This window comes from Spodoptera frugiperda, chromosome 12 (genome assembly GCF_023101765.2).
Source record: "Spodoptera frugiperda isolate SF20-4 chromosome 12, AGI-APGP_CSIRO_Sfru_2.0, whole genome shotgun sequence".
NCBI classification, from domain to species: domain Eukaryota; kingdom Metazoa; phylum Arthropoda; class Insecta; order Lepidoptera; family Noctuidae; genus Spodoptera; species Spodoptera frugiperda.
Window position 1 is genome coordinate 8,944,640 of NC_064223.1, and position 18,885 is coordinate 8,963,524.

The 18,885-nt window shown below is 35.9% G+C and overlaps 4 protein-coding genes across 39 annotated transcripts in view; 2 read left to right on the plus strand and 2 right to left on the minus strand.

Moving 5' to 3' along the window:
* The first annotated feature begins 117 nt into the window (after positions 1-117).
* LOC126911282 (transcription factor E2F7-like) lies at positions 118-2,027 on the plus strand. Its single transcript, XM_050697507.1, has 3 exons — positions 118-568; positions 665-998; positions 1,082-2,027. Exons 1-3 carry the CDS (start codon positions 378-380, stop codon positions 1,565-1,567), a joined length of 1,011 nt encoding a protein of 336 aa, XP_050553464.1. The 5' UTR covers positions 118-377; the 3' UTR covers positions 1,568-2,027.
* A 340-nt stretch (positions 2,028-2,367) lies between these two features.
* On the minus strand, positions 2,368-5,382 carry LOC126911283 (prenylated Rab acceptor protein 1). Of its 4 annotated transcripts, none has more exons than XM_050697510.1 (6): positions 5,189-5,382; positions 4,626-4,728; positions 4,094-4,197; positions 3,926-4,016; positions 3,426-3,534; positions 2,368-3,317 (listed from the first exon to the last, which is right to left on the minus strand). In XM_050697510.1, the coding sequence occupies exons 1-6, from the start codon at positions 5,257-5,259 to the stop codon at positions 3,214-3,216; spliced, it is 582 nt and encodes a 193-aa protein (XP_050553467.1). In that variant the 5' UTR covers positions 5,260-5,382; the 3' UTR covers positions 2,368-3,213. The 4 variants fall into 4 exon arrangements, with proteins under 4 accessions (XP_050553467.1, XP_050553465.1, XP_050553468.1 ...); XM_050697508.1 differs by having other exon boundaries at positions 5,168-5,380; XM_050697511.1 differs by having other exon boundaries at positions 3,932-4,016; positions 5,189-5,379.
* Positions 5,383-5,833: 451 nt separating this feature from the next.
* On the plus strand, positions 5,834-7,558 carry LOC126911284 (RNA guanine-N7 methyltransferase activating subunit). 5 transcript variants are annotated; one of them, XM_050697512.1, is made up of 4 exons: positions 5,986-6,154; positions 6,236-6,438; positions 6,523-6,688; positions 7,073-7,558. In XM_050697512.1, exons 1-4 carry the CDS (start codon positions 6,064-6,066, stop codon positions 7,114-7,116), a joined length of 504 nt encoding a protein of 167 aa, XP_050553469.1. In that variant the 5' UTR covers positions 5,986-6,063; the 3' UTR covers positions 7,117-7,558. The 5 variants fall into 5 exon arrangements, 4 of the variants coding, with proteins under 4 accessions (XP_050553471.1, XP_050553470.1, XP_050553469.1 ...); XM_050697514.1 differs by lacking the exons at positions 5,986-6,154; positions 6,236-6,438; positions 6,523-6,688 and adding an exon at positions 5,834-5,932; XM_050697513.1 differs by lacking the exons at positions 6,236-6,438; positions 6,523-6,688 and having other exon boundaries at positions 5,898-6,043.
* The window catches only part of LOC118262656 (TLD domain-containing protein 2), an 82,266-nt gene continuing 70,908 nt past the window's right edge, over positions 7,528-18,885 (minus strand). For 26 of the 29 annotated variants that reach the window (XM_050697496.1, XM_050697494.1, XM_050697488.1 and 23 more), the window contains 5 exons: positions 11,109-11,227; positions 10,601-10,760; positions 9,948-10,128; positions 9,730-9,835; positions 7,528-9,620 (listed from right to left, as the gene is read on the minus strand). In XM_050697496.1, the coding sequence (XP_050553453.1) occupies positions 9,485-9,620; positions 9,730-9,835; positions 9,948-10,128; positions 10,601-10,760; positions 11,109-11,227 (702 nt within the window). In that variant the 3' untranslated portion in view covers positions 7,528-9,484. Of the gene's footprint in view, positions 9,621-9,729; positions 9,836-9,947; positions 10,129-10,600; positions 10,761-11,108; positions 11,228-12,784; positions 13,479-16,761; positions 17,471-17,980; positions 18,268-18,885 lie in introns of those variants that run through there. The other 3 variants (XM_050697505.1, XM_050697503.1, XM_050697502.1) reach the window with 3 other exon arrangements.

Here is an 18,885-nt window from a genome sequence, read left to right on the forward strand (position 1 = left end):
TAATCTTAATTTAAAATTAAACTAATATATAAAAATATTGTTATAATACTGATTAATGTTTAACATTATATTACAGGTGTTAAATATAAGCAAAAACAAAACGTAAAAAAGCGGCTTTTCTTGTTTCACTGAAAGTTCGAGCCTCGCGCGCAATTTACTACTGTCAAAATTGTTTACCGTGAGGTTACTTTTGTAGAATTTCATATAAGATTTACCTCTATTTCTTACTCACTTAAACTATAAAATATGTTATTTCTTATCACAACGTTTTATTATTACTAAAGATTTAATACAAAATAAGCCTACTGGATTTGTGTTAGTTTGTCAAAAAGTACGCGAATATTTTGTAAAATAGGATTTTTACATAATGTTATCGCATGATGTATGAAGATGACAACATAACTTGTACTCCAAAGCGTTGCGTGCTTACTGAAGTTACTAATTCAACCAACTATGTGTCGCCGACTGCTAACCTCAAGTTACTGACAAATGTTGCGTTGCAATATCCCACACCGCCGCCGAGTGCAGTTCACCGAAAAGAAAAGTCTCTCCAGATATTATGTGACAGGTAACGCACAAAACACCCTAAACTGCTGCTAATTAAATGTATACGAACTTTGAAAACAGTGATTTCTATATTCTAATTCAACATGACTATTTACAGATTCCTCAATCTGTATCCACTTCATGGTGATGGCCCAGTGGAAATACAACTGGATAGCACTGCAGCCCGGCTAGGTGTGGAGAAGCGTCGAATGTATGACATAATAAATATACTTGAAGCCATGCAGTGTGCTGTGCACAAAAGGAAGAATACTTACCTGTGGCATGGAGGATCCCGGCTAAATTCTTTTCTAAAGATGTTGAAAAAGCAGGGTGAGCACCTCAAGCTGTCAGAAGCACTGCGTGGGAAAGCCCCCAAGCCACCAACACCAAAACATAAGACTTTAGGAGTGTTAGCTCAGAGATTCCTCATGCTGTTTCTAGTAGAGCCCCCAGTAAGTAGTTATTTATAAAGTTTAAGTTAGTGTCTGCACTTGAAACTCACACACATCTTTTTATATTACCTTTTTATTTTCAGAATACTCTTATTAACCTAGAGATGGCTGTGCGGGTATTGATAGACACCTCCAACAAAAGTAAGACAGTCCTCACTCCTGAGCAGCAGGATCGCCAACACAAGTCCAAAGTGAGGAGACTCTATGACATTGCCAATGTATTCATTTCAATTGGTCTCATTGAAAAAGTATCAGGTAACTTAATATTAAAAAAGCCAGTTTTTAAGTATGTGGGCCCACACAAGATGAAGAAATGTGACAAAACATTATTGACGACTCCATCCCCCATCACACCACTGTCCTTGCTCGACAGTGAGCAGAGGACTACAGCTTGCCATGTGTTTGCTGGAAAGTCCAAACGGAAACTGGAGTTCACCACTCCAACTTCCACCAAAGAACTGAAGCTTGGTATCACAACCCCACCTCATACACCGTCACACAAGTGGGATGAGATCCTGCTGGTAGCTGACATGGAACTGACTAGAATTAACAAAGGAGTAGTCTTGTGATTATGTTGAATTCTATTGTAATAATTCAAATTTTATAGTTCTTTTTTTCTATTTTGTCTTCCAGGAATGAATATAGAATGTCATAGTGACTATTATTTTATAGACAAAATTATAATGTACTTTGTTCCTATATTTAAATTTTATTCAGTTGTTGCTTAGAGCAGATTAATTTTATTTGATGCAATAATATTTAATTGCTTCTGGTTATGCTAGCAATATGGAGTGTTAGTTGTTAGTGCAAAACTTGTACTGATGTGTGAGAGATTAGACTGGACTCCTTTTTATTATAATTTATTTATAATCCTGAATCTAGGATTAATATATATTTTGTGACAAATTATGATATTTTTTTACCTGGAGTATGTATAGCCAGACCATTAACTGTGGACATATACCTATAGAGTATGCTTTTATTTTCTATTTGTTTATTCTATAATCTTAATAAATGAAATGGCCTTTATTTTAATTTTTTTACTTACTTTCTGTTTCATTTAATATGCTCAAATATTAGTTTCCATGGTGCAACTTTCACAAGATTTTTCGTGGTAAGTTCACGCATTGTTTACTTTAACATTATACCTCAATTAACTTTACAACTTTACCTTACTTCTTAGTAGACTATTACATCATTAATTAATAATTAAATAGAATACGACCGGCTTAATTCATGTCAGCCTTGCCAAGAGCGAAACGACAAAATAAAAATACACAAAGAAGTTAACTTACCCTCACTATGAAAAAATCTGGAGCCAGAGACTTTACAAACTCTTCAACTAACTAAATTAAAAAAAAAAATAGCATTCAAATTATAAGTTTTATTTACACATAGATACAGCGAAGTTATTATGTACAGATACACATAAAATATAAAAGTATGTTTCCATGATTGCAAAGGCACATATGTGTAAAGAAGGTGTTGGACTTGGTTTGTGGATGCTTGTACAGGCTACAGTCTAGTGTCCATTTGTGGACAGATCAAAGAGTGTTTGCTTGGACATCCAAGCAATCACCCTTGTAAGCGACTTCCAAAATTCCAAGCGAGATTTGCGGATGTTTGAGGCTTGGGGATGCTTGTCAAGCCCTGGCAAACATGGAAATGTACCTTTATGAAACGAGGAGGTTAAATATGTGATATAATCAATTTTAATAATGATTTAGATATTTTAGAGCTAATTAAATATAAATATCTACACTATTATAAATTATTTATCAAATTGAATATCAAGAGTTAACATCTAAAACCCGCCTTATTAAAAATACTAATCTCCACATAATATGAGAAAACACATAAAAAGTATGAATGTGAGAGCTAATCAATAATTCATAATTCAAGCCTCATCTTTTTTGTCTTCATAGTAATATAAATGAATAACCACAATAAATGGCAATATATGTATATGCAAATGCATTTTTATAATGTTTCAATTACTGTAATCAATTTTCATAAAATTGATAAATCCAATTAGTTACACCAATATAAATAGGTATGTGCACATTGCACTAAGCATTTATAACAATTGCCACTAAACAATTTAATGTAGTCCAAATAATCCACAAGAGTATGTATTGGATTCCTTCTTTTAACTAAATCGCTGAGTGTTGCGACCGGGTGGAGGGTGGGGTAGGAACAGCGGTAATTCTCCGTGTCACACCTGCTCTATCATCGGGAACTGTTCTGGGTCCTCGGACTGAGGTAGAGCCTCCGCATCAAAGAAGCTGGCATGGAGAGCTACCACCGTCACTGTGGCACCTGAAATAACTTTCATTTTAGAAAGCAAATAAAAATGTGGTAACCTTTCGCATAAGTTACACATTACTAAGAAATTATGTGCATACATTAATTATTCAACGGAATTACCTAAAACCCAGAAAAGTACTGCTCCAGCTCCAGCTAACCAACACAATGCCATGGAACATCCAGCTGCTACTGCATACTGCTGTGTTTTACTTAACTCCCATCCACCAATCTAGCAAAGGTAAGATAAACAAGAGTTCAAATCAATAGGAAAGAAACTAGGTATTAACTTCACACCAGTCACAGTTAGTAGATTAAGTAGGGAAAACAGTCAAATTTTTAATGTAGATTATTAATATATTTTCAATACACCATGTATTTTTTGTATGATTCATAAATAGTGCACAGCATATTAATATACAATTGTAAGGGCTTTAATTCCATTATTTTTAGCAACAGAATAATATTCACACAAATATAAGTTAGAAAACAAGAAGAGTGTGAAACAGAAGTAAATACTAGGTATCTCTACACTACTCACTTTCGGCTGAAACAACAAACATAAAATAACATTTAATTTAATATAACACTCTTAAATCAATATACCAAGTTACATTATCCACTCTCACCTTCCAAGTGTTGGGACCTGCTGTAAGTTTTCTGTATCCAAAGAAACTGGCAACCATAGCAATCAAGAGAAGAGGTGAAGTAATCCTAAAAAGGCACATTAATGATGATAACAATTGTATAAAATATCTAATACTATCTGATTTATATCTGGTAATACTTACAAGCAATATGCAAACAATCCAAGAAAGATCATCAAGTAATTGGCTTGAAAGTGTTCCACATTTCTATAAAATCGCCGGGTTAACCGAGGTACTGATGGAGGAACCTACCAAAAATAATATAAAATTTCAGACATAATATTAGTATAAAATACTGGCTCATCATTGATTTTTAAGTTGATTTTAAAGTATATACAGACAACCAAAGTTTACTGCTCATTTTATAGTTTACTAGCTGGCCCAGCAAACTTTATACTGCCTCAAACATATTTTTCTCACCTTTTATACCTTCCCTGGACTTCCCCAAATAATTCAAGATCAAAGTGTACCAAATCGGTCCAGTACTAACAGCTCTTAAAACAGATTTTTTTTTTCTATAAATAGTTTGTATTTCACAGATTTGAATCCGTGCTCTTGTCATACAATTACTTAATGTTTTAGTCGAATATAAAAGATACTTATTACCTTACTATACAAAGTGCTTAATGATACTACCTATATACAATATCTTTATTACACTATAATAGTTAGGAACCTTAAAGTTGTCGGTGGCCACAAACTGGGTCCATGGTCTCCGTGATGCAAGTACTCCCATGAGCAGGGCAGGACCAGCTCCACTACGTACATGCTGAAGCAACCTTTACAAATATTTCCATTATTATAGTTCATACTGACCAACCAATATGTTAAGCAATAAAATGTAATAATGATTTTATACAGGTAGGAAGTTTGTTAGTACAGAAACATAAAACTATGCACTATGTGGTGTGTTGATGTAATATTCCATTACTACCAAACCAAATTTGAATGAGTGGATGTAGCGAACGACAAGAAATTGATAAATGAAATTGCTAATTCATAACAATAAATTGCTAATGATATGATGGAAAAACAATAATATATGCGTAGGTCTTAGCTACCCATATCGCAAATTAAGCCCTTCTTGAATTATGAATCCTAGGTTCAATAATATTTTCAAAGTTAAAGCGTGTAAGTAAATAATGACGAACGATACTAAACAAATCTCAGAAGCGACAAAAACACCACGTAGCGTAAATTTGTTATTGTTAGACTCACAATTCCATATCATTCACATACTTTTGCAACCCTTTCTTTTCTGTAGTAGCATTAATTTCTCCGGAGAGATCAATATTAACATTCTCAGACATTTTGTAGATGAGTTTAAATAAATTTTCCCAATACGAAAATTTTATTATTTTCGCTGTTTCGCTCACTTGTCGTTTTCGCTGCTATGTGATTGTGTGGCTATAAAAATACATATCAAACCAAAACGTCCATGTCAATAAAATTGTCAGTGTCAAAATAACTAGTTGAACATTGAATAAAAAATGTGTTCGTTCAACATAGTCAAAGAGTACAATAAGTATAGGGGAAAACGTGCAACGTTTACTAATTTCATCACAGCACTTTAAAAAAAAAAACATAATTTTATTTCATGTATGATGCATGTTGAGTTGTATGGCAAATAATATGGCTCTTTTGAACAGCTGAAACTTGAAACTGCATCAACCATCCTATAACAAACGTGTGCTTGGTTGGACACTCCTTGCTTGGATCCTACAACCGTGTGTAAAAAGTTGTGTACCCAACAAACGTTTCTGAAAGCCAACCAAGCCTTTTAATATTTGCTTTTTATTAGACTCCATACCAGTCTATACCAAACAAAAACTCCTCAAGCTTAACTCTATGGGGTAGCTAGTGTTAGTATTCTGTGCTAGTGTGTTAACCCCTTAAATTATAATCTGTAGAAGTTAATTTATTTTCTTTGGTACTTTTTGGTGTTAGTCTATGGTGTAATTTTAACACTTGCCAAGTTGACAGGTTAGTAATTGACAAATGACAATGTTGACATTTTTACAGTTTACTTACTTTTCTTTTCGGTAATATTCGACTGTTGTTTTGAGAATTGATATACGTTTAAGAACTAACAAGGTATATTATTCTGTTTTATAATGACTTCTAATGTCTGGTATATTATTTTAAGTTTATTAGTGTCTATGATTGTTGCATTTGACGAAGTTAACCTCACTCAGCAAAACAAGGGTATCTATGTAACTGAAATATACTTTTGTAAATATTGTGGTTTTGCTCATAACGAACTATAAAAGAGATGTATCATTTCAGAAAATATTCTGTGCCGCGGTTGTGGTCTAGAAATTTCAACAAGTAGCGATATATTTTTGAAGTCTAGTGCAAAGTCTCGTTACTCTTTCTATGACACACTATATGGCAAAGACGATGTCTTAGTGCAGATTTTTACTACTGACGTGTTCTTTCATTATCCTGTGATAACTTTCAAACAATCTACCTGTGTTCCTACTGGGGAGGTAATATGTTACTTAACAATTTCATGACTGTCCTACTCTGAAACACATTGCATTTTAACATAAAATTATTTAAAATAATTGCAGTGGGAAGAAACTACATCTTGGTTTCCCGATTATCTTTGGAAGCCATGTGTTTGTTCAGAGTGTGGAGCATTTGTTGGATTTGTTTTTAAGCCCGTGTACTCTAGTGTGGGCGCTGCAAATAACCAATTTTATGGTCTTGTTCTAACAACTGTAATCAGTGAAAATTGTAAATATTATGAATTCTTTATGTTTTTGACATTCAAGTCGTGATCTGGTTTTGTGTCTGGTTTTCTGCATAATATGTGATAGTTCCATTGCTGTCTTGTGTTGTCCTCATGACCATGCAGGTTGCAGATCATCTCATTTTATTGTAGTGTGTGAATTGTTGTTATTGCTTTTTTGGGTTAATATATAAATCAGGAGTCCATTATTTTCTATTCTATCACGGTTTGTGGTAGAATAAAAACAAAATATAGTCTTTCTGTTGGTTAGGAAAGGCAGGGATTGAGAGATGGCTCCTCCATAGGTGTGGTGGTTTTGTTGTTTTCATTGTTCAATAATCAATGCAATTCTGAATTTATTTTTAAAAGTATTTTTTTTCCATTTTCAGTTCTTGACTTTATAACTGAGTACCCTGCTAACATATCAAATTAAAATGGCTGCTGATACATTATCAGCTGAAGATAAAGAATTTTTAGCCAAATGCGAGGAAGAACTGAAAGATAGATTTACTGAGAAAGATGTTGATTTTATGAAAGTTTTTGATGAATTGCCTTCCACGCCACCTGTGTTAGACTCATGGTGGGTTCCTAACTCGGGTCGCCGTAACAACGACCGCCGCGGTAACAGACGCAACCATCCTTACCAGCGGGACAATAACAGAGATCGGAATTATGGCCGGCGCGACAACAGAGGATACAACGACTACTCCAACTACGACGACAGTTCCTCCGGATACCGGCCTCGGCACAGATACCAATACTGATGACATCTACACATACTGCCATCTTCTATTGAAGATGTATTATATTCCTAATGTATTTACTTATTATAAAAATAAAACAATTTCTTTCTCAAAAGAATATATTCTCAATTATTATGGCTTGATTTACATTTTAACAACTTAGAATTACATAATAAATCATCACCGATAAAGTAATGCAGCTACAGCAACCGTACGATGGAAACCATAACAGAATAAATAAATATATTTTAAATTCTCACTGCTACTCAACAAGTCTAATGATTATAAATTTATAACAATAATTATGCCGATATAATTTTTAAAACCTAAGTTCATCTATTACATTCTTGATGTATACAAACAATAACAACGTGAAAATATTCTGCCTGAATAAGACGCACGCGTAATATTCTACACTTCATTAACAGTTGGGACACACTTTGTGGTACTTGTACTTTCTACCATCCGATATACACAAAAGTTAATACTTCGCGTGGTCTCCACAAAAATATATATCTCTTTCTAATCTCACATAGGAATATCTTGTATATACAGTAGACATATGAAACAAAACCAAAAGACGGCGCCATTATACTGGCCATAGCAGTAGATAGATGCGCGGGCGATGCGCCTGCGCAGCGCGGCGCGACGGCTCTAGCGCGTGCTTACACATAGGACAAATAAATAATGTTATACGACCAGATAGATCTGAGTAACATCATGCTAACGATTACTAAGCACAATGACGATTACATTCATCAAGCATTCTAAGATATCTATTTAAGATTTTTTTTTCTATTTAATTAATAATATTCATATATTGGCTACTCATCTCTGTACTGAAGCGTCACATCACAAAAATAATCTATGGTTTATTGAGGACTATTTTTATTTGCGTGTTCGTATTGTGTCTATCGTAAACATCCATATAAATGTGTGACAAGGATGAAGATATGTTAGATATTCACTAAGTCTCGACCAGTATGGTTATATGAATAATGTTAATGTAAGTAATCAGTGACAACGCTCCAATAAGTTAAAAATGCAACCATAATAATCAAATCACAGTACAAGTGTAACATAATTATGCTCACTAACTTAATATTATGACTCAATACAATCAGACACGACAACATAACATACAAAACCTACACAAATAGTAAATAAATAAAATATTTATACTGACAGTGTCACCGACCCTTGCGCGGGCTACACATGAGGTCGAGGCTCGACGCTCTCGTTGCTTGGGCAAGGGTCACATACTACTACTGCGTGCCCTGCCGAACACGATCGAGCTGCCTCCAACGATAAGTCATGAATGAACCAGAATCACTTATGAAATGAAATGTGTCACAGTGCCTCGGTACTGGACACGCCAATAAGTCGGCCTCTAAACATGTAGGTAATGATTGATTCGTTAATATATAAAGTTCTACATAACATACAGATTTTTATAGTTACAAATATGCTTTTAATTTCCTTAACAACAATGCACAATATTAATTGTATGAATTGACACGTAATAATTATCGGACCGTCCGGGCGTACGGCGGTGGCCTGCGGCCGACCGGCGCCCGAGTTGCCGCAACAGATATCGCCGTCCGGAGCCCCCGGCAGCGGAGAGCTCCCACTTACATACAAATGACAATTGACTAGGATTAATGCACTTGCTCAGCAGAGTCGCGGGCGACAGCGGCCCGCGCCCGAGCGGCGGCACTCGTATCCGAACACGCCTCTAAATTCGGAGAGGATGAAAACATTGGTCAGGTTTCAGTACATTTGACTAGAAATGCGCGTAGACGTTTATAATATTGTCTTCATATCGGCCGATCGATGGTGATCCGCGCCGCTACGTTTCGAGTCACAATGCGAGTACAAAATCGTTTTCAGACTCATCGGTACTAAAGTCGAAAAGACTGACTTGTAAAAGTGTCAAATCTTCGTAGCAAATTTCATAAGATAATCTAAAGCTTATTTTTGATTTGAAAATAGAAACGTGGAGCGCATAGCGTCCGGCGCGTGCGGCGAGTCCGGCGAGGGGCTGTGGCGCCGCGCCGCTCAGATGAAGGTCCAGCACTCCATGATCTTCACGATGAAGTCCTCGCGCGTGCTCAGCGGCTCGTTGCCGTACGTCTTGCAGCGCTGCGTGCGCCCCAGGTACAGGTCGCCGTCCAGCCAAAGACCGAACTTGCCACTGGATAAACGAAACACATTAGTACCCGCACTTATACTACAATTAACGAGTAGATAAACATACCAGCAATAAACGAAGCTTAAAAATAAAACATATTGAGTAAACTTACTCTCCAGCTCCAATAGATATGTTATCGTTGCTGCCGCGTATGAAGTACATGTTGTCTCCGGTCCAGCCCCAGTACTTGAACTTGGTTTTCAAAGGTGGTGGGTGATCTGAAAATTGATAATTTTCTTATAGTCTGGGCTCTGCAGACAGTAAACTCTACTCTACTAAAAAGTGCGAGAGTTCTTTGAACAAGGCAGTATAAAGTAGTTGATAGCTGACCTTCTTTTTCATCCTTGGTGGCGTCGTCTTTGTTGTCCTTGTCCTTGGCGGCCTCGATGGCTGCCTGCGACTGACGGCGCGCCTCCTCGCCGCTGCACTGGAACGCGAACAGCAACGACTCGCCCGTGCCGTAGAAATGCTCCGATGGGTGCAACGCGCACGATGTCAGAGCACCGAACACCTAGTAGATACAAACAACTTTTTATTATAATATACGGTAAAGCTAAACTAATGAATCTGCATATTATGATTAATTCCTACTATCCAGGCAATAAGCACAATACTAATAAATAAATAGGTAAATATTGTACCCAATTCAGTCTGGTCTATCGTCCATTGTTTAAAATATTTTTTTAAACTCAAATTTAGGTTGGTACTCAGAGTAATCGAACCACATTAGGTAGGAGTTTCGCCAAACGAAGCTTATTACTATACTAGCGTTCAAACGAACAAACTCTTCTTTATAGACAATATCTTCTTCTGTTTATATTGAGGCCGTAAAACTACGAGAGTAGTTGACAATTTTAAGAAAGAAAATGCATTGTTCGAGAATTTGTCAACAAAATCTCGTACAATGCATATTGCTACAACCACGTGCGCGTAACGTTGCGCAATAAACGACACAATAAGACGAGCGAGTATTGTTGACTCACGTTGTTGTCTGTGTCCTGTATGACGAGCAGGACGGGGCTGTCGACGCGCTGCATCTTGCGGTACATGGAGGCCAGCGAGAACCCGTGCTGGCTCGTGCTGAACGCCAGCTGCCACATGTAGCCCTGCGCGCGCGCCGGCAGCACCGAGCACAGCTTCTCTCTGAAACGTTCACAACAATATTGTTTATCACCATTTTATTCAAGCACATTTCTAAATAGGCTTGAAAATTAACCGGGTTTTGCATTCGTTTATAAACAGGCAGACTCGGTTTTGTTAAATTTATAGGTAACAGTTATTACCAGCAGCCGGGAATGCCTAATTTAAAAAAGTTGAACTCCAAAAAGAAAAATATTATAGTCGATGTGAAATTATACAATGATTGTTCAGAGCGGGCACAATATTCCAGTTATTACAACAGAATGGTTACATTCGTACCACACGGTGCCAGTATCGAACATGGCAAAACAAAAAATGTTGTTAGTAAAGTCGTAAGTCTGAGTAAATTACCTGTGTTCCATAGTGAAGATCTCCGAGGTGCCGATGAGGTCGGGCGGGGAGAACTCCATGTCGATGGAGGCGCCCGACGAGTACAGCGCGCGACGAAGCTCATCGCTCATCGACAGCACCTACACGACACACGCACACGTCAATAATGCAATTCAAACACGTTGATGAGATCACAGGTCGAATCAATTAACCGTAACATGGAATGAAAGAGAAAGAAAATTATGGCATGAGCATAAACGATAAAGTACGGTTTCAAAATGTGCTAAATCAACTCTACTTAGGTACTTAAATGAGCAGATAAGGTGGAGGAGAGATGCAAGTGAAACTTTATACAGGAAATTGCTAGTTTTGTGCAAGAGCAAGAATAAGTTCATGTTCTAATGTAACTGTTGTGGGCTTGGTCGTTTTACTATATTGTCATAACTCATACACAATTTTAACTATGAGATCATTATTATCATGACAAAATCAGGCATGAACATTATGTAATGGAAAGATTTGAGTTTTCCTTCATGCTTAAATTTTTTACACAGAAACAATGAATTTAAGTGGCAAAAAGTAATGATTAGCGAAATGAACAGATACAGTATTGCCACTTGAACTCAAAACAAACTAATAGGATTAGTTAAATGAGTTCAAAGCGGCAACACTGGACACAGTATGTATCATGGTTTATTCGACAAGATGCACTAGCAGGTGATGCATTCCCGATCTACAGTTCACATTCAACATTCATAGTGAACAGTGCGAGTTCGTGCGCACTACTTCAACTAATTACAATAATTAATACAATACACAACACAACCAGTGACCAACGATCCTTAACAATAGGTATTAACATTCTCTAGGGCTTCTTGCTGCAGCTATACACTCTACTAATACTGGAATAAAAACTCCGATGAAATATACAACGAAAGGAAGCTCTTACAGTGTATCGAAGAAGGAAATTCCTACGGGCATATAATACATATTTACAACTTACAATTAGTTTTACAAATGCACTGAGTTTACTTATCTTATCGTATGCAATGGTTTCTAAAGCTATTTTATTAAATTCGATAAAGTATTTAAATAGGTACATTTTTGCATTTTAGTTAAGCATCATATTGATTGAAATCTAACTACGTAATAATTAAGAGTTTATAAAACCTTTGCTTTTCTTGTTTATTTATCAGTATACACAATAGTTAAATATTTGTTAGTTAAAATGAGCTTAATTCTATTCCTTGGCCGGCAATATGTAGATACACTTGTAACATTACAACACAGGATTGTTGCTACTGTGCCAATTAGTAGCACATTTAGGAACTTGTTGTGTTAATCAATTTAGATGTCCGCATCCTTATTAAAATACCATTCAACACAAAATAATAAGCTAGTTTAACACCTACCAGGCATCGGTTACCAGTGCCTATTAGACAAACTCAAATTAATTACCTACTCTATATTTTTTCATTGCTATGATAATTGGCGAATATAAGCTAGATCACTGTACTAACAATATCCATGTCTCAATTAGACTGTTCTCGGTCGTGCTACATTTAATTATTTCATAAAAACTAAACCGCATAGAAACTTGGAATAAAAAGTGTGAAGACTGGCAGTGAACTTGGAATTATGCTAATTAGTTTTTTGAGAGTACCTGGCGAGTAGCTAGTGTACAACGTTGTTCTCACCTCGCATATCGAGTGTATGGTCCCCCGCCTTCGGGCGGCGTGTCCTAGTGTTCCCCGGTCGCATACTGAGTGTATAGTTCCCCTTCTTTTAACGCTTGCATTGAACACGATCATTTCAATCTTCCGTACCTTTGCAGCGACTATGCGCACGAGTTGACGTAAAAGGCGAAACATTTTGAACTTTTTATTCATGGACTGTCGGAAGCCTTGAACACTAGCTTGTTGGTAAACGTTTACTCAACTCAGAGCTACTTCGATTTTTTTTTATAAGTATGTACTTCGTTCACATGAAGTGCATGTGCTAAGGTTGTATACCTACAGGGGACATTTTGGCGTTTTATTTTTGCACTACACTGAAACTAAACTATGGAACATGCAGCTATTGCGACCGACTGCATTCGCGGCGTTCAATTAACTGTTTTCTGTCGGCACTTTGTCCAAAAAGAAGTGTCGGTATAATCTTCTTTTATCGCCTTTATCTTAAACTATAAGGCATCAATGTGGTACATAGCTGTATCTGGATTAGTGTAGGGATTACGAATTACTTATTATAGCAGTAAATCGGCAATAAATTGTGCTGATAACATTTTTGCGCGGGGATAGGCCAGAGCTTATAGCTAGTCTGCGTCACCACCACGAACGTCTGAAGCATTTAATATCGTGCAATCATTTGCAATGTAAAGCACAATATATTAGATCTATCGCATATTGCTTTAGTTTAATACAAAATATTCCACTTTAGTAAAAAAAGTAGTGGAAGTGTGCGTGCACTCAATTGTTGTGCTTTCTTGGGACGGAAGTTAGCATTAGAGGGTACCTACCGTAAAAAGAAAAGTGGCATACTTCACTAATTTCGTGCTAGTTCCATATTGGGCCCGATAAACGATAAACGAGGACAAGACAGTGAAATTCATCGAGCCGATTGTTAGAATGGAGATGAAGTTCATTCTAAGCTCTACTAAACTAGGTACCTAGGTATAGTAATGTGACCTACCCAGTCCTGGCATTAATTGTGCTTACAAGTTAAATGCTCTAAGTTGGAAAATATGTATAAGATGAAATAACTAAGTTTTTCTTATTGTTTACTATACCATACAATTTAATAATTATGAGAACGTCATCTTAAGTAGTATTATCACGACGGAAGGACGTATCTAAACGTAAATTGAGCAACGAATGAATAGTTATGAAAACTCTCTGGCACATTCGGTATTTGTATTCGAGAAATATTTACGAAAAATAATACATGGTAACACTAGCAAATTACTGAAACTCTACATTTTGAAACCTGATCTTTCGACGCTTTTGCTATGATAGTATAATTTCAAGCAATTGCAACATTCATTAGAGGAATGTAGTTATGTCAAGGAGGTAAATCTGACGCGTAATATTGAGAAATGTCCTGTTTTATTACGTGGTCGAATACACAGTATGTTCAAAGTATATACGTTGTAATTACCGCAGTATGAATAACAAACATTTATTAACCCAAGCAACATACGTGTATATAAAGTACATACTTATAATATAAGTAACAATTTTCCTCGTATAAAATTTATATTTAATTTATTAATTTGGTAATATTAACTGCTACATATGTATTTTTTTAATAATTATAATAAAAAATAATCCTTTAACTCTATCTAATGACTAATTTAAATAGGTGTGTGATAAATTAGGTGTTTATTACGTTTACGGTACCTATACCTAAGACACTAAGTTATTTTATTTTATCCATTTGGTCGTGACTTTTAGAATAGACGAAAAACATTAATATTTATTTATAAAAATACGTTAAAAACTTCTCATATACTCAGACATCTTACATATCTGTAGCTATAAAATTTACATGGGTAGGTACCTACTAACCACGAGAGCTGCAGTTATTAATGGCAAAAAACACTTAAAGAAACATAAACAAGTCAGTTTAAACGAGGTTCATTTTTATTTTTGACTATTTAATGAGGTATCATTAGAATATCTAGTGATTAATGCTGCATGTCTCCGTAATTACATATTTAGAATTGTCTTTCATTAGTAAATTCCTAGGTAATGAGTAGGCACATCTCATAAAGACAAGAAAAGGCTATTGTTTAAACTCAGGTACACAACTTATTGTGTGGCAATCTAGAATCTACGCTGCGATCATTAAGATGATTAGATAATTTGTTATTGGTGTGTTGGTGCCATTTATTACTTAATCTCTCAATTAAACAAATTCCCCACGAAACAAGATACATTTTAAAGAGTAAACAAACATTATATTTTCGATGGAATATTTTTATGATATAATTCATTAACTATGTACAAGGTCCGGATGTTTCCATAATAATTATAATTCCATACAAGTTGAGAGCCCTTTTAATGTATGTAAATTTTATGTGGAACTCTCAATCTATTAATGTCACAATTCAACGGAAAAGTTTATTTTAAGATTAGTTTCTAAGCCGCGATTTACGCCTTTTTATGAACGCACGACACGACGATTTTGGACAAAAGACCGAGATTACGATGACTAGACATTTACAATAAAATGAATATAAGTGCAACATTATGAAAAACAATGCGCCATCTTGGTAATCTTGGTACTTCACGATCTGTCTGACCCTTAGAGGCATATCTGGAGTTATAGATTACAGTGAGAATAAGTAAATAGTTCCTAGACCTTGCGATTGGACACAGCACGGCAGCTGATCACCTCTCTCTCTATTTATAGAAGAATTGGCTGCTAATTGCTACCAGGATATTGAGACGCCACAATATCCGTAGAAATATGTACATCTTTGATTTAATGTAATAGCTATAAAACCAATAAACGTGTGACTATAATTACCTTTACCAAACAAAATAATATAACCTACATCATTGTGAGAGACCATAATAATTAAATTTTGTTGATATGATACAGGCCATTCGCCATAGATTAAAAGATCCGAATCAATTTAATTATTTTAAACGAAATGGACTATTGTAAAGTAATAGAAACTTTTCTGTTATCGAAATGTAAACAAGTATTTTGTTGGTGGAACACGTGGCTGAGTCCGCCTACAATATTCATTGTGGCCTGTGCAAGCAACGTCACTCTGTGTGTCACAATCATTTGAATGAAGAAATAGGTATTAGGTATACTACCGACATACCTATAAACATTCCAATGGGTAGGTACAGCTACAGTACTACGTGATTCTATACTTTATAAAATGTGTTTATAATCCGTTCGCTAAAGTCCGCGTTAAAACCAGTCTCGATGTCTAGTTACATTTTTTACTGGAGGATAAAAACAAATATACCTATATACATGTACTTTATACGAAGTTTAACCAATAATAATTGCTCTACCTATGAAGCATACCAAACACCTACAACACTCTAATATAAAAAATACACATTTTATCTTTGTTTTTTATTTAAAATGTTCATAGTTAGGGTATTACTTTTTGGAATAACCAGTGTGACAGTGTGTAACGAGTTACTCGAGCCCACTTTTTATTGAATGAGATGTGTATAGGTAGAAGCAACCAGTTTTTCCTTAGATGGAAAGGTCACCACGCAATCGCTAGTGTACGGAATTTTAAGAACGCGAGATGTATTTAATTTCGTAACCAATTAGATAATCAGACTACTTACTTATCTTGTCGTAGTTTATGCACCGTTTGAACTTTAGATAAGAGTGTTACAGACACTATAGATATTGAATAATTATGTGCTTCTAATCAAGAGATATCACAAAGATGAAGTCGACAACGGCAAGGCAAATATTTTTTATTCCGTTATTGTGCATGCGTTCGGAGTTAAACAATTATCTTTTAAAACTTGTTTGTACATAAATGATACTTTGTTGACGTAATCCCCACCTCGCAAGTGTATACGGCATTGAACTGCTATTATTAAATATAATATTTTGACCAATAAATGATGACAGATCGCGCATACATAATAAATAAGTAATGTAGGCCTACTAACGGTACCACGCTCACCTTTTCGTCGTCGTAAGTCGAAGATCTTTCGGCAGTAGTGGGCCCGAGCCGCACCATCTCTATCCACTTGACAGTCTGCATCATATGTATTATGCACTTCACAAAGAGCGCAGATACTCAACTCAAACTTGTACGTACGATGCACCACAAAAACACGTCGTCCACATCACAATTGCCAGCGCTTAATTTAGAAATCACCCACGCGATTACAAGGTTTCATAACTAAACACTGAACACAAGAGTCGCAAGTTTCTGCTTATAAACAAAAGTGTTTGTATTCGTTTGTACGTGCCAGCCGGTTACAATGAGCACGGATTAATCGCGGAAACTGAATATATGCAGTTGACGGCCGGTCGAACTCACGCCGCAGTTAATACTCGGATACTTGATCAAATATAATTCAAAGAGAACGACGCGCGAAGCGAGCACGGCGAAGCGACGTCGCTGGGAAACTAGTGTCTAAAAGAAAGGAGCGAAACACGCGGCCGCTGACGACCCTGCCGCACGGCCCGCCACAAATACGCGCTGTACACAGTCCGTACACCAACACCATACGTGCGGAAACGATTAAATCCGACCAATTAGGCGAATACTGAAGAACCAACGCGCACACTGATCGGACAGCCAACTACAGGGAGTTTGGTGTGAACTTGGGATAATTACGACTCGACTGTTAATAGCAATCTATAATTAAAGTTTAAGGTAAATGTTTACTTCGTCATTAATTTATTATTAACATTAAGATGTGCACATGTAGTCAGCGCTGAGGCTAAACTAAACAATTAATAATTGCTGTAGTGAATCAACTATTTCAAGAGTAAGGATGTTAGATTTGGAAGAGTTCCAGTACTCTACCGACCGAAGGTAATACTACTATACTACCGAAGGTAATAATGTTGTTTTAATGTTTAATAAACATAAGTTTCGAATAAGTACCTGATGAAAAGACTCAAATAATATAATATATTAGCAAACGAGGATTGACTCTACAAAATACTTAGCTTTCAGTTAGTTACCTCCCTACCATTTTTCGAAAATAATATTATTTTTATCATGAAGTTAAACGTAAAACATATTGTTGTGTTCATTCAGTTTTAATTGATATCATATGAACTAACATGCTTGCGTATGTATAATTTGATATTACTTACAGAACAAAAACACAATCAAATTAATAACACAAAGAGCTATCTATGATATGATAAAATAAATGCATTACCTGTTACTTTGGAAGGTCTTATGTACGAAAGTTGACGGCGCCCGGGCCAGTAAATATAATATTGCAAATCGTCAGCTACACAATCACTACCTATATTATATTTTAAACCTGTTAATGAATGCAAGACTCGTTCACATTACAGCTCAGATGTTCAGACAGGCGACGCGTGTATTGAGTATGCAGATGTATTCGTCTAGCCTTGTGCTGCACTTGTTATTGTCTTGAATCGCGAAAGAAGTGCAATATAATGCGTGCACGCCAGTATGAGGCTCACTGAGGTCTATCGTGTACCTCATGTGACAGGCTGCACTGCATAAATCTCCCGACACTTATGCATGTAGAGCCAACGAGCTTATAATTAGTTGCGATTAACATCTTGGCTAAACGCGGCGATTACGACGGCGACACTCGACCGGGGTGCAGACAATTGAAATGTCTCGGCAACATAACATGCAAATTAATTAACGCATCATAAAATATATTGTGCGATATAACCGAGGGTGACACATCTATTAACTTTATGACTTTTCATATACAGTGTAACCGATACCAGCTTAACACAATGTTTATTAAGAGCAATCTCTTAAAATTCTTCTGGCACGTGACCTTGTCTATATCTCACAATTTTATTATTAATACAACGGTACAGCAAACTTATTTGTCCAAACTTTTAATATAGAAACGTTGCTATTAGAAAACTAGACTACACTAGATCTTGGAATATTGTACCGGTTTTAATAGACCAAGATAAATATGTGGTTAACTAAGTTAAGTACTTTAGTAATTGGGTGAAGTCTTCGCTGTATTAAATAACAGCTAAACCTATAATGACATACTGGAAATCATACGTACGACAATGAGCATGATTTCACTTTTTTGAGAAATATCTAGTTCGCAATATACGC